Consider the following 15,637-nt stretch of genomic DNA (forward strand, 5'->3'; position numbering starts at 1 on the left):
TGACATGGTTTAAATATTGATGATGACCAGGGGCGCCGGCAAAAAAATTTCCACGGGGGGAAATCAGGTGGGTAACTAGAAAATCAAAAAGGGGAGTTCTGAGTTTTCAGCTTAGGGAATTTCCCTATTTTTCGTCTGACGTTAATGAATAATGACGTCATAAAATAGTGACAGTATGACGTCATAGAATGGTGATTGCAAGACGTGAGAAAAAAAAACTAATCAGAAACAGCCAAATACGTCCAGCAAAAGCGACCACGTGCGTCGTCGACAATCCTGCCAGGCGCCAGCTGCAAAATCACGCTGTACAATCGTTAACTTCAGGCAAAAAAACTACAAGCACGTCTTTCGCCATCTGCAATACTAAACAAAGAATGTTTTTCCCGGGTGTTATTAGATTAGCGCAACATCTGCGCCGAGCTGTGTGCCAAGTCAGCTAAATTACAAGCTGCGGTTGAGGGGAAATAAGTTGTGTTCATTGCACACTTAGCACGTGGTCTTAGAGCAGGGATGTCCAACCTTTTAGCAGGATAGGCCGCATTGTCACTTTAAAATTTCGATGGGCGGCAAAACCTTTCAAATTAAAGGGGTGACGTCATAAGTTACGTCATAAAACAACCTAACTTATAAACACCCGCTCTTCGAGAGTGAACTCATGCGCAAATATGCAAGTAATCTCGACCTTATTCATTTTTTTTGTTATGGCAAAGCGCGAAAATTTGAGTTTTTACATGTTTGGGCTGATATATTTCCTTAAAACGGTCCGGAAAAACACACATTTAGAAAAATGCACATCTTACTTAGCAATGATGGGTGCACAAAGTGTTCGATGGATGTTGAAATGCGAAATTAGACTCGGTTATAGTTTCAGAAAAAACATAAGATTAGGCCTACATCAAATACTGCGCGTTCTACACGTTTTGATGATAGTCAAAACAATTGTTTTTAATTAAGGCTACTGAAAGTAAGAATAAGTGGTGGGCCGCACGTAAATATCAGGCGGGCCGCAATGCGGCTTGCGGGCCGTAGGTTGGGCAGCCCTATCTTAGAGTATGCTTAAAGAGCATAATTTTGCGTTAACCATCATTACTTAGAAATGGAGACTTTGAAACGCGCACGACAGTCATCAGTATACCTCCTTTTAAGAATCTGCTTCTGTTAAACAAATGTCGCTGTTACACCAACATCGGATATTAGGGCAGAGACCGAATAGCGAGGAACATACTGCGTATAACTCGACGTTAAGAAAGAAAGGTTTGTTTGTTTGACTTAGCGTTGTTAATTGTCCAATGCACACTTGCTAATCAGTCAACTTAAATAAATAACGAAAGAGAAAAACTTCCAGCGTTTACGGTCGACCAAACAAAAGACGAAAAACGGCGTTTTGCGCTCGGCAATTTATGTAACATTTAAGTGTCGTTTTTCGGTGTTGAGGGTCAGTTGTAAGTATATATGACGATATGATTCTATTCTGACATACTTAAGGTAAATAACAAACAAATAAGGTACTAATTTTACGTATATTTTAGGTACCTTGTAATGAGCCAACTCTGTTTCGTGCTCAACTTTCATTTCTCTTACGTTGTTTATAAGGCGTACAACATATTCTTGTAGTTTGTATTTTGATTCCTGTAAGTTAAAATTGAAAACAAGAAAACATAATCTATAAAGGCTAAATAAAAAAGTTATTGTTACAATTTAATGTTTTACTTATTTACCTCAACGTTTTCAATATTCTCTTGATCGTTGGACTCTGTAAAAAACAATTTTTCTTTAGGGATTGATGCTTAGGCCTACTAACAGAAAAGCAAAATAAGAAAATGGGAAAACACTCATTACCTGTAGTTTGTAACTTTTCCAACATTTTTACGCGCTGTTCCAAGTCAGTCAAATGGTCTGAACGACGGTCCGTATTTTCATTGCAAATAAGCGCCTTAAAAAATTTTCACTGTATCAGGGGTTCCAAAGTTTTGAACTAAAGGGACGAATAAGTGTAAAAGCTGGCTATTGTTGGCCAAATTTAGTGTTTTGTTAAAATTTTATTGAGTTGATTATTGCACTGGATCAATAAGCAATGTTTTTATAAGGCACGGAATATGAGAGTCGTTTTTAGATATTCCATTGCCACTAATTTCGAAAAAGCACTTGGTTGTTTGAATTACCTCTAGGCAAAATTATTTCGCACTTTTCGCATCCAATACATTAAACGTCTCCTCGTTAATTGCATGGGCATATGGTGTGAATTGTAAAATAAGCTCCAGCACATTAATGAGAGATAAAATGACTGTAACTGTTTGGTTCTTCACAAACCATTTCCTCACAAAACATTTGTTGAACGTTTATTGACAAAAATGTAACCCTTAGAATATGACATGGCCTATAACTGAGTAACCTATAATAAAAGCGTTAATACGTCTGTTGAGTGTAAAAAACAGAAAAATAAAATTTTGTTACTGGAACCCTGCAGCAGCAACCCTGTGGTTCACGTGGCCCAAAGTCATGTATTTTGGTCAAGTGTTTGTAGTAATTTTCTGATTAATATGTTATTTTTTCGCGTTTTTCCCGATTTAAACGTTTTTTACAATATGGCCATTGTATCGTAACTAACACGGCTGCAACCTAAAACACGCAATGTAAGTTTTTTCCATGTTTTCCATGCAGCTTTCCAGCTGTTTGTACAATTGCCCTCAAAACGTGGTAAATGCAAATATATCGAGCAAGGTGGTAATCTCTTTTCGTGCTCAATGCGTAACGCCCCTTCGTGACTAAATTAAAGTTTTCAATTAAACCATAGCCGCATTTTTCCTTTTCTTTAAACTTCCCATATATCCCAACGAAATGACAGTTTTCTTACGCTTACTTGTTTTATAAAACCACATTATAACCACTTGTGAAAGTAATTTCTAAAATTGCTTTTCAACCAAAAATTCTAAATCCAATTAACTATAGGGCTACCATATCAAACAACACCGAAAAAGAGGACATTGTTTTGCCGGCAAGTAAAACGAATGAAGAATTGTTATGTTTGAGAAAAATGTGCAATATCCACAGGTATTGCATTCAGCTTCGAAATGAATACGTCCTTTTCTGAAACAAGGATACTTCTGGCGCAGCTCGTCAGTAACCAGAGTTTTCCTCTTTAGCATTACAATTTATAGCTCATTTTGCTTTATGGTTGTCTAAATTTAAAGAACAATAAAGAAAAATGAAAGCATCTGCCGAGAACCACCTGTATGCTATAGACCAGTGGTTCTTAACCTTTTTCCAGCCGCGCCTTGGTAATTTTTCTATGCCTTGCGCCCCCTCTCTACGAAAAGCAATTCGGCATTTTCAATTAAATGTCACTAAGACAACTTGTAAATAGTGAGGTTTGTTGTCGGTCGAAAAATTTTTAGTTTAATTGGTTGAATTGGCGCTAAACTGTAAATTCAGGAGGCTTTTCGCATTGTGCACACAACAAATTGCTCGTGCACGAGATGATTTTGACAAACGTTTTGTGAGGGCATTTAATCCACAGTTGGCTGTGATGTCGAGCGCAAATAAAAATGTCAAGCGCAAAAATTTAACGTTGCGTCATCGTGTTTCAAAATATGTGACGGCACACAACACAACGGCAATATTGCAAAAACATTTTTTCGCGCAAAAAGGTTTGAGGCCCCTGTTGCTAGCCTGTTGTCCAATTATATAAAATATGGATAAAAAATAGTTCGAATGGTGGATGACTTTTATCGTTTATCTATAAGTTAGTAAAAAAAATTATAATTAAATAGGGCCGTTATACCTTCGATGACATGAAAACATGCAATGGCACTCAAGAGACTTAGTGCTAAAAGTTAACAAAACTCGAAAACAGAAGATTCACGCGGAGCGCGAAAATTAGTTGCAGTTTTAATGTTAAAGTTGGCCAAAACAGATTTTGTACAGTGGTGTACAACAACCAAAACAAAACCATTCGAATCATTACAAAAAAATGTAAATATTAACTTAGAGCTCGCACCCCCCCAAGAATTGCTTGAAGCCCACCTAGGGGGGCTCGCCCCCGGTTAAGAACCGCTGCTATACACTAACTAGACAAGCTTCTGTAAGAAATAAGAACATAGCCTACCATATAGTTACACTGATAGTAGGCTAGGCCTACAAAACTCACACCTTTGCTTTATTAATGTGCCTTTTTAAATGTGAGGTTCTGTTGCGATTTTTCGGCCTAATGTTTGCAATAACAATCAAGAAGGTAGGGCTGCTAGGGCAATTTGTTGCAAAACCTGTTTTAAACCAGCAATTCAGCATGTTTTATAGCTACAGTATTTTTTTGAAATAAATACAACGTCTCGCCTAAAAGTCTTGTTAAAACTATAAGCAACTAACTCGAAATGCGAATAAAGAGGACATTTGGACATTTTTGAGCGTCCTCGGAGGACCATTCAGTTTCCTTGAGAAAAGAGGACAAATCCTCCTAAAAGAGGACATATGGTAGGCCTACAATTAACCCTTATTCTATTGTGTGTGTTTGAGATTATCGTATTGAACCGGCCCGCCATTTTGTAGCATTTTGTTTCTCGTGCGGCTCCGGATAAAAAACAATTGCTTACCCCTGATTTCAACCATGCACGCTTTTTAAATTGAACACACTTGGTTAAACAACCGTTATAAAGTTTTAGCTGGAGAGAACCGTATGTCTGAGCGCGTTTAAAGTCGTCCAGGTCAAACTACTTATGTTTTTTTAGTTCCCAGCTTTTTTAGTTTTGGACAGTGCTTGGTAATGAGGGTTTGCTTTGCTCTGATGAGCGATGACTGATATTGTAACTAATACTTGAACTAATTAATGTGTTAATTTGTATAAATTCAGGACGATGTGCTTAGTCTGTTTGGATAGATTGCGAGAATCTTCGTTCTTAAACTAAAATAATGTGTTGCGGTTAAAAAAAAAATTAAAAATTAAAAAAAGTAACTTTCTGTAGCCACGCTCCCACGCAACACTATTGTGACTGATAAGGTACAACATTTACATAATTGGCTTGGTGAATCGTTGTGGGTGTGCATTTGTGTTACTTGTAACACGTGTTGACTTTTTAGATGCTCCGTTTTTTCTAGTAATCTGCTCTACACGAGAAGGCGCGGGACCGCTGATCTGTCACTCGCCTTTTTATTTGCTGAGCTTCTACTTTGAGCCGTTAAATTTCGGACGAAGTAACAATCTGAATGGGGCGCCTGTTCTTACCTTGGTCACCGAAGTAGAATTTAAACGATTGTCTATGATTTTCTCTTCCAACATTTTTATTTCATTGATTAGCATTTTTTGTTGATTGCCAAAATCTTGTTTTTGTTTGATTGATGAGGTGATCATCTTCTCAATTTCATCTTTGAGTCTTATTTGAAAAGATATACATATATGTTTAGTGTTAAGTAATTAAGTTAGATTTGAAACGCAAGTCGCCTTCGCTGGAAATTGTCCATCGATTGAAGCTAAAACATGACTGATTTCTTGCGGGGAATGTTGGATTATAAATTTTTATACAATTAAATAATATTGAAACTTATAATTATTGCACACATACGTTTGCACACACTTACCGCGCCACCTCCGAACGACAAACGGAATATTGAGTCTTTAAATTAGCGTTTTCCATTTCTACAATTCGGAACAGTTGTGATTCTTTTCCCTATAAAAAAGAGATGTAAACAATGCCTCCAAAACATTTTGTGAGCCCTAACTATGCCAATGAACCTGACGTAACGATTATTTTTTATGCTGTGACCTCAATTTGAACACTAATAAATTTACGGTTACAGGAGTCATAACATTTACGAGTATCCCACGCAATGTGCTTCAAATCAAAAGTGAAATCTTTACCCTAAACTTTACAACACTTCATTGCACCATCCATCTATAAAATCTTAACACATTTTTGTGCGTCAAAAACTTTGTACAAGCGTTGAATGCATACCCTTCACCGTATCGAAATTGATCAAGCAAATTTAGTGATCATAAAATTGGTATCGGCTTTTCTTTTGTTATTAATTTAAACTATAGATGTCCACAGATAGAAATCGCGCTTTTGGTGTAAACGAAGTATAAACCTAAAAATAGAGTTATTTCTATCTATTGATATGTTGCCTGGTCGAGCTAACTCTATTTATAGATGTCCACGTTAAGCATTAATTATTTCAAGCTGGAAGAAAATTAAAAGACAGTTTGCGAGTTGAGAACCTTTGTTAGATCAAGTTGTACTTTTGGAAGAACACATAATATACAGTAATGTATACAACATGATGCTAAAGCCACATTGGTGTTGCGTTTTAACACAAAAATGGTGTGAAAGATGTCGTAAATGGGCACTTTGATGTATCAGCAGTTGAAGGTCGTTGCTGTTTTTGGCGCAGCAACAGTATTTATCAAAAAATGTTTTATAGCACTGGTACCAATATTTTGGGTGCAAACATGACTTATCGACCTAAATCGGATATCTAAATAATTTTCACCATCCGGATAACTAAAAAATATGATTTAAACAACTACATGCTTTTTGTTTGATATTTGTATGGGCCGAAAATTTATTTTCGGGAAATGTCTTTTTTTTTGGTTTTGTAGCGCACGGCTATTGATCGACTAAGAGATTTTGTGTTTATTGTGCAATTTACGCTGTAACGGCTTATGCCCCAGATTTATTGTCTACTCGCACCAAAGTGTAAATGCTAAATGTGCTGTTCCGCGATTATCTCGGCGGTCAGCAGTTCGATTGTCTGTGGCTACTTAGGCCGCTGTCCGCTTGTAAATGAGACCTCTTCTCAGTTAACGTGTTGTGCGGTTGACAGCGCTGTGCTGTTCACAGCGCTGTGTTGTTAACAGTGTTGATTGTCCGCCTTCTATAGTTTCAACTGGGTGTTTCGCTTATCAGATAATACAATTAATAATCACCAGAGGTATTGTGGTTGGCTAACGAGTTATACGCACGCAACCTTCAAGCAACCTTAAAACGAGAGTCAGAAACTTCAACTTAACAATTAAACTTCGTGCCCCACAACTGGCGACCCGACGTGTCTCCGAACACCAGTTACTGTAGCAATTTTTCGCTACCTTTAAGCGTTAAATTGAGGGTCAAACCGCGTTTATCTGGGTTACCCTAAGGCGGAAAGAAGAGTTCAAGAACATCTGTTTTGCGATTTAGCCGTTTGGTTATGCTCGCAGTACCTTGAACGAGTTGTTTCTTGGCAATTTTCTTAAAACCTGTTCGAATAAGGTTAAGAATTGTCAGAAAAACTACGTCCTGGTATCATCCGCCACGACTACCATTCCAACGCTCGTTGACATCAACTTAAGGACGATACATTTGGTTGGACAAACGAAGTCTTGGACCATAACAAACTTTCCTTTGCACTTGCTGTCATGATTGCGACCTGCAAGGAGCTAGCTTTTGGAGGAACTGATCTCGTCGAAAAATACGTCACGAGACGCTCCATAGCATCGACAAAGCATTTGCTTGAAATACGGAACCCCATTGATGAAGTACGGTGCAAGCTAAAGAAAGCGCCGCCGATGGAGGACAAATCACCACGCGGAATCATGGAGAACGCAATTGCCGTTGAACATGTTTTTCACAAAACTGATTCTGTCGTGTCAACCAGGTGAAAATACTTTTAAAAATATTAAAAAAATATATAAGTTAATATGCCGACCTAAAGGTCCGTAAATATTTTTTTTTTGTGTACGAATTTGAGTTGAAACGCCGATCGCAAGATCTGTTGATAAATTTAAAAAAAAGCTTACTCTTTTGTACTTGGAGCTCAATAGTTTGAAATCAACGCGTTAAACATGTGAATCACGTTTTATTTTTGTTGTGCACGAAATAATTTTGTGTCAAAATTCCAAATTATTTTAAACATTTGGTACGATTTGGGTTTTTAGTTAGGGAAGTCTGAATCAAAGTACGCACAACGCGTCTAGTTAGGTAGATTACAAAAACACGAGACGTCACATTCCTCGTAAAAGCATAATGATTTATCCACGCGCGACACATATGCCTCAATTCGTGCAAGTCCAAACACGAATTTAGGGATAAGCCCATTACCTGCCTTTGTTAAAAGCAATAGTGAATAAGCAGCAATTTTAAATGTATTTTCTTGTGATGCGTCGTTTGTTTAAAAAACTTACGTTGAACGAATTGTGCAAACTAAAAAATTTGTAAATTATAAGGTGATGTTGTTCAATGTTAATAATTAATAGAATGGATTCACGAACAATTTACTGCTCCTTTCTCTTTTATGTTTTCACAGTTCACGTTTTTCATAATGAATGACGGAAGGACGTGGACGAGACAAAGACACCTGTCGTTTGTTGGCTAATCGACAGAAGAATAACATCTTGTTGTTGAACGTGTTGCTAAAAGCTGCAACTCGTGTGACTCATTGCCTTGTTCATGTTCATTTCGTTCTAATTGTCCAAAGCACAAATCTTAATGGGTTGGATAGATATATGTAGCGCACGGCTATTGACCGACTAAGAGATTTTGTGTTTATTGTGCAATTTACGCTGTAACGGCTTATGCCCCAGATTTATTGTCTACTCGCACCAAAGTGTAAATGCTAAATGTGCTGTTCCGCGATTATCTCGGCGGTCAGCAGTTCGATTGTCTGTGGCTACTTAGGCCGCTGTCCGCTTGTAAATGAGACCTCTTCTCAGTTAACGTGTTGTGCGGTTGACAGCGCTGTGCTGTTCACAGCGCTGTGTTGTTAACAGTGTTGATTGTCCGCCTTCTGTAGTTTCAACTGGGTGTTTCGCTTATCAGATAATACAATTAATAATCACCAGAGGTATTGTGGTTGGCTAACGAGTTATACGCACGCAACCTTCAAGCAACCTTAAAACGAGAGTCAGAAGTTCAACCAAACTAATCTCGTGCCCCACAGTTTGCCATGGTTTTCTATTATATGTTTGAAACCGTTATTGTTTTAGAATTTTCAAAATTTCAGTCATAGCGTAGAATGGTATTTAGGTGCATAAAATAGGTTTATGAGACTCTGCACCCCTAGGCGATTGAGGGACATAAAACTAATAGTGTGACGTCATCGTTTTAGTTTTTTACAGCTATCTACTCCTATCTAGCGGTGGCAATATTTCGAATGAGAGATTCTTTCATATTTCCTTATTTATTCTGCTGGCGAAGCAAGGAAGCGACTTGCATCACGCTGAATTTTTTTGTCCCTGGGGAAACAGACGCGGTCATTTCCCAAATACCTCGCCGTATTTGAACCCCTTTCGCATCTAAGCCATAAGTTAAGTGGGGAAATTTTTGGCCCATATCTGTTTTTGCTTGCAGAAACAAGTTAAGGAAACTATAGAACGGGGTGCGCCAAACAATTCTTAGGGGGGTAGCTCTACTCCAATATTGCACTATTTTTAACGATTTTATTGGTTCCACGTTGCGTTTGTTTGTTGTTAATTCTGCTTTAAAGCTGTGCAATACTATACATAAAAATTACACATGGGTAAATAAATACCTGAAGAAAAATAGTCCATGATTTGGGGACTTTTTTGGGCTACTATGTTTTAATAGTTTCTTGAGTTTGGACAATATTTGTTACTTATTACGACCGACTTTGACTGTTTAGTCAGAACAGTATGCTATGGTTGAAGGTGATTTAAATTGTGCACACAGGGTTTGGGCATCCCATCCCCCTCTCCACAAACTGTTTTTTTGCCAACTTTAACAACAAAACTGCGAAAATCTAGCGCGAAGCTATCTTTCATTTATCATAATTGGTTTTTCGCCGGGAAACTTTTTTGCGCGAATTTTTAAGTTATTCGCAGTATGGCCAACGTATTGCGTGTCACACCTTATAAACATTATTAACGTAATGTTCAATTTTTATGTTTATGGTAAGTCTATATGTCACATATAATTTGGTAAACTGCTATTGTAGAACAGATAGTTAGGTTGAGCAGAGCAAGCAGCGTTTTGAATTCGCGTTACGAGATAATTACAAAACGTGATACTTGTAGCCTACCTCGAAAACGTATATTAAATAATGTAAAACAAGAATATTTAAATAAGTTATAACTGGGATGATTTGCCTGTAACTGATTAACACAATACTTAAATAAAAAATAGAGTTAATTTTATTTTAATGCATACGTAGGTAAAAAATTGTCAAAATAATTTAATTGTCAAAATATTTTACAAAATCCTTTTTAGTCGTTTTGCCTAAGTTGCATTCCCGCGTCTGTGATGTCCTTGTTACAAAATAGTTTATAGTTTATCCGGGGTCACCAATTTTTTATAAGGGGTTTACGATTGCGGACAGGGTATAAAATTTTGTATCGAATTGTATTAGTTTGAATATCAAGCAATATAACGCACTATTTAACAAAAACTGTTTCTGTTGGTCAGTTTAGATTTTATCAAAATTTATTCTGGCTGTATCTGGCGCGCGGGCGGTATAGTGTGATGGCAACTGGATTATCGAATTTCTTTCAACTATTATTTTTGTTTTGGTTTACTTTAGATAGTTGGATATACTTAATTTAGACAAAATATCGAACAGTCCTTGCAGTGTACTTTTACGTGTTTATTTGCAATTGGGCGATTTTTTATTTCAAAATATGCTAGGTTAGTATTTTTTGGCGATCATGTAACCCTGTATTTTAACTAAACTGTTGTTTTCTCAGATTTTTTTTAAATGGCACATTTTTTACTAAAAAAACAGTTCCATACAGTAGCTGTTTGTCATTTGCATTATCAACTAAGCACGACAAAAACTAATTTTGTTTTTGCTTAACCTTATACGTTGTACCTTTTGCAATTGTTGCAATTCTTCGTTTTGCTGGCTCAGTTCAAATTTTAACTTAGAAATCTGATTTTGAAATTCCACTATTGCGATTTTGTCGCTTTCCGGTCTACAAAAAAATCAGTTATAGATATTATAAGAAAACTGGTGGTTTTTAATTTTTTCTATTTTATGGCGATTTAATACACAACACCTAAATATCTACCTAAAAAATAAAACAGTACCAACATGGGAAAAACAAAATTAGAGTTGGTGGTAATGGTAGGCTGTGTTGAGGACGTTGCGTTAAAAGTTAGAGAAAAAAAAACTAATTGTTTATCTTTGTTTCAAACAATAAAAATATTCTGTTTTATGCGGATTAGTGAACCCAAATCTTTGCATATTCGTTTTTTTCGGTAAAGTGTATATAGTGTCGCGTCTTCGACCTTGAATTAGGGATCCCTTAGTTGACTTGTTTCTCGAACGCCCACACATAAAACAAAAGTCATCTACCGGTACCTGGTTTCTTTCGCCACAGATTTACATTGTTCCTTGGTTTCTTTGTTCTGTTTGATTTCATTTTCAAGTTCATTGTTAATAGCTTTAAGTTGGTTCACTTCATTTATGTATCTGCAAATTTTATAATATTCGATAGCTCTCTGCATACTAAAAAGTTATATATTGTTTTACCTTGTTTCAGTGTTCGATAACTCTGTTTTGAGACTTTGCTCTGTTCTGTTAAATTGTTCCAATTGTTGTTTCGCTTTATTAAGAGACTAAAATAATTTGTAAAAATTATAGATTTGGGAATAAGTTAAGGTAAAAAAGCGAGATATTCCAATAATTATTAATTTCTTACCAGAACGGCTTGATCCTTATCGAGCATGACAGCATCTTTAATTCGCTCAAGGGCCGCCAAATCTTTTACCAGCTGTGCGTTTTCGTTTTGCATCGCAGTTGTATGGTTTTCATTTTCTTCTAACAAAACTTCAAGGCGCGTTAACTTCGCTTGGCATTTTTGCATGTCTTCCAACTTTGATCTAATAATAATTGTGGTTTGTTGCAATTCAATTAACCATCCAATTAGGATTTGTGCTAAAAGCAAAACAGTATTGTCAAACCTATTCATTTCTGCATCTCTTATTGATTCAGCGGTTTGTTCGTTCATCGCTTCAATTTCTTTTTTTAAAGATATGTTGGAAGCGGTAAGTTGTTTGATTTCGATGATTAATCTGTAACATCAACTTTACGTTTAATGTATTTTTGCGATGGCATTAAACAATGATATAGTTATGCGTAATGAGAACATCAAAGCCCATTCAGAAGTATTATTTTGAACGTTTGGAATAACTCTTTATTAATGTTTAACATAGAGCTCATTTTAACGTTTCGAATAACTCTTTATTCATTTTTAACATAGAGCATATTCGTATAACATCTTACTACAACTTTCAACCATTATACTTCAAAGATATCGTTACATTTTTTCGCGATCCATGAATTCTTTTTGGATTAACGCCAACGAATCTTCAAGAAGCTTTTCTCTTTCAAGACTTTCTTCTAAACTTTTTTGACATGCAGACTGCCTCTAAAACAGTTAAATATATATAAACAGCAGCATTTTTTCAAAACATCCAATGTCTTTTAAAAACTAAAAAAAAAATCAAGCTGTGCAGTTCATAGTATGTTTTTTATGTTAAAGTTAAATATATGCGACAATTAATTTGCCAAGCTGCTGTAAGCCGGTTTAAAATACAATAATTAATTTTACGGTTTTAGGATATTTTGTAGTACAGATAGATAGGTTAGTTGAGCAGAGGAAATAGCGGCCCGGATATAAAATTTTGTGTAGAACTATGTTAATTTGATTACTAAGCAATAAACAAAATCATTTAATATAGTTAGCCTTATGATGTTATTGTTGTTCAATTTAAATTTATTGTTGTAGTTTAATTCAAATTTGATCAAATTTATTCTGGCTTATCAATTGCAATTAATAAGCTAACGAGAATTTTAGTTAAATAACAAAAGAATCAAAATTTTTTTTTTTACCGAAAAAAAAAAAAAAATTTACCGAAATGTGTCCTTTATAATAAAATATATTTAAGAAAATGTAATCACGTGATTACATACTGAAGTTTGGTGAAATTAAAAATTATTTTGAATTGATCGGTTAATTCAACTTATTGTATTACATTTGAAGCGTTATTTTTTCCAAAAAAAAACAAGTAATTTTTTCTACTGTCTTGCATTGTTTTATGGTTTATTTTTTATTTTTATTCAATAAAGGATAAAAAATAAAGGAATGTTTGAAAATAAAAAACGGAAATTCATAACTTTAAAATTACCTAAAAAGTGTGTAAAATTACAGCATATTACTGTAAATTTTACAAGAAGAACTTGTAAATTTTATCACCGTTTTAACAGTAAAATATTTACAATGCTTTCCTGCAAAACTGCTGCACGTGAAAATACTGTAATTTTACAAAATCGTTTTAGGAGTGTTGCCCGCGGGCCTCTTTATGATGGCCACTGGTTTATCGTATTAGTTTTAACTTTAAGCTTGCTTTGGATAGTTGTGTTTATTTAATTAAGACAAATGTTTTGGATAGTTTTCGCCGGTCGTTATTTGGTGTTTATTTGTATTTTTTGTAATTCTTTTAACCCTGTATTTTAACCGGACTGTTTTCTTAGTATTTTGTTAGGACAGCTGGCACATTAAAAAAAAAGTTTTATACAGTAGTTGTTTGTTATTTTTCAAATGATAAAAATATTAACTAAGCACGACAACAAAACCGATTTGCATTCCACCGGTCGTCGGCAAATCACCAAAAAAATATTTTAATAACGTACACTGACGATGCCTAGGCAATAATTCTGTTAATTTCTTACAGAATAATGTGTTGTAAAATCATTGTTTTCTTAATATGTCTAAATTTTGTAAAAAAATATGCCATATTTTTTTAGTCTTCAGGTCAAAATGTTTCATTTTACAATTTAAAATTAACGCCCTATAGTTATAACGATCTATAATCGAATTCTGAACCTAGTACTATTGAATTAATTCGTTTATTACTATAAAAGAACGTTTGTGTTCTATTTACTCGAACTTTTTATTGATTGCTGTGTCACATCATGCGATGCGAATATACAGAAGAATTGGCTATTGAATAGTTCAAGAAGCAAGGTAAATTCATTAAGATTCAAGGCAAATTGATTAAACTATTTATATGGAGTGTCTATAACAGTCTAACTAAGTCTCGTGTTTAAAACAGGCAGTAATATATTTTTCCATTAGGACCTGCGGGTAAGGGTAAGAACCACTGATTTATATATAATAAAGAATTATTCATCCATGTTTGAGAAAACTTTTCGCTAAGAGTCAGTCTAGATAACAAGTAGGTTACCATATTAAATAATACGAATTTCATCCTAAATTTTATTCATGCTGAACCTTATACTTTATACCTTTTGCATTTGTTGCAATTCCTCATTTTGCTGGCTCAGTTTAAGTTTAAACTTAGAAATCTGATTTTCAAATTCCTTTATTGCGATTTTGTCGCTTTCCGATCTACGAAATAAAATCAATTATATAGATGCTAAGAGCAAACTGGTGTTTTTTAATTAATTCTATTACATTGTGATCTTATACCTATTAGATGGTTATTTACTAGAAAAACAATTAGTGTTGATGTTAATCGTGATTACAAAAATTAAACCAACACGTGTGCTATCAAAAGCCCGTTTATATGCACGTTTAAGCCGGATTCGAATCTATTTCGTTAATTCATTCTCTCTCGTTTTGCGCTGGAATGAATTAAGTTCTCTCGTTTCCTAATCGGTCAAAAGGAGTGGTTTTCAATCCGTTCGCCGCTTAATCTGTTCGTTTCGCTTACGGCCAAAATCGAGCGACAAGTTTAATTATTTTTAACTGTTACAACCCGTTTATATGCACCTTTCGCGGGCAGATTAGATTAAGGTTCAATCCGGATTGAAAAGTAATCCGTTCCAGTGTCGTAATTACATGGCGTGAAATTCAAGCCAGCTTGTGTGTACAAACTGCACTGATATGCATTATTACGTAATATTCCAGTAAACCTTTGACGCACAACCAATTTTTCGGCTTAGGCTACTCCTTGCGATAGCAATCTATTGCTGCTTGTTCGTTTTTAAATACCTAAAATGGAAAAAAAACAAGAATTACTTGAGTTTGGTTTGCCGAAGTATGTTTTTGACTGTAAAGTGCTTCAGTTTACCTGGCACACAGAATATAAGTGCAGGAAAGTTAAGCTTATGTGTGCTGGTCAACGCAGAGTGGACAAAAGAAGGTGATGAGATGTACCAAACATGACTAATGAAAACTGTATTTGGCGCTGGCTTAAAATCCTACCACGGCGTTGTGATAATTATTAAAGCAATGTACAATATTTGGGTGAGGGTGGGCCAAGTATTACTATTTAAACCTACCCAAACCCGCATCCTAACACAAATAATGTTTGACTTTGTGGATTCTAGACCAGCCCCTCTGTCACGAATTAGTATCTAACGCAGTGGTTTTCAAACTTTTGTTAAAAAATTACGCAACGGTCCCCAAGCAAATTTTTAATTGCTCACGGTCCTTAAAAATATGCACAAATAAACTCAAAATAACACGTTGTTTTTAATTGTATCAATGGGCGGGTGCACTTGCTTCTCTGCTATCAGTTATGTTAACCTCTAATTAACGAATCACTTTATTTGAGTCTAGCAATCACGAACAGTTTTAAAACCGTGCCCACAGTGGCAGCGCAGCAAGCTGTAAAAACGTAATTCTCACTAGCACAACGCAACACTATGACGTTACAATGGACAATTTAACTTTAAGTGTGCGATAATA

General features: G+C 35.4%; 1 protein-coding gene across 5 annotated transcripts in view; it reads right to left on the reverse strand.

The window, feature by feature from the left end:
• LOC146168296 (uncharacterized) overlaps positions 1-15,637 on the reverse strand; it is a 52,194-nt gene that overhangs the window by 5,637 nt on the left and 30,920 nt on the right. For 3 of the 5 annotated variants that reach the window (XM_083389226.1, XM_083389227.1, XM_083389225.1), the window contains 12 exons: positions 14,230-14,332; positions 12,243-12,349; positions 11,883-11,993; positions 11,621-11,801; positions 11,452-11,537; positions 11,281-11,391; positions 10,789-10,891; positions 5,572-5,660; positions 5,219-5,366; positions 1,840-1,933; positions 1,719-1,753; positions 1,534-1,629 (listed from right to left, as the gene is read on the reverse strand). In XM_083389226.1, coding sequence (XP_083245352.1) covers positions 1,534-1,629; positions 1,719-1,753; positions 1,840-1,933; positions 5,219-5,366; positions 5,572-5,660; positions 10,789-10,891; positions 11,281-11,391; positions 11,452-11,537; positions 11,621-11,801; positions 11,883-11,993; positions 12,243-12,349; positions 14,230-14,332 — 1,264 coding nt within the window. Of the gene's footprint in view, positions 1-3; positions 76-1,533; positions 1,630-1,718; positions 1,934-5,218; positions 5,367-5,571; positions 5,661-10,788; positions 10,892-11,280; positions 11,392-11,451; positions 11,538-11,620; positions 11,802-11,882; positions 11,994-12,242; positions 12,350-14,229; positions 14,333-15,637 lie in introns of those variants that run through there. The other 2 variants (XM_083389228.1, XR_014498545.1) reach the window with 2 other exon arrangements.

The sequence above is a fragment of the Ascidiella aspersa genome, chromosome 1 (assembly GCF_963924565.1).
Source record: "Ascidiella aspersa chromosome 1, kaAscAspe10.2, whole genome shotgun sequence".
Classification (NCBI taxonomy): Eukaryota; Metazoa; Chordata; class Ascidiacea; order Phlebobranchia; family Ascidiidae; genus Ascidiella; species Ascidiella aspersa.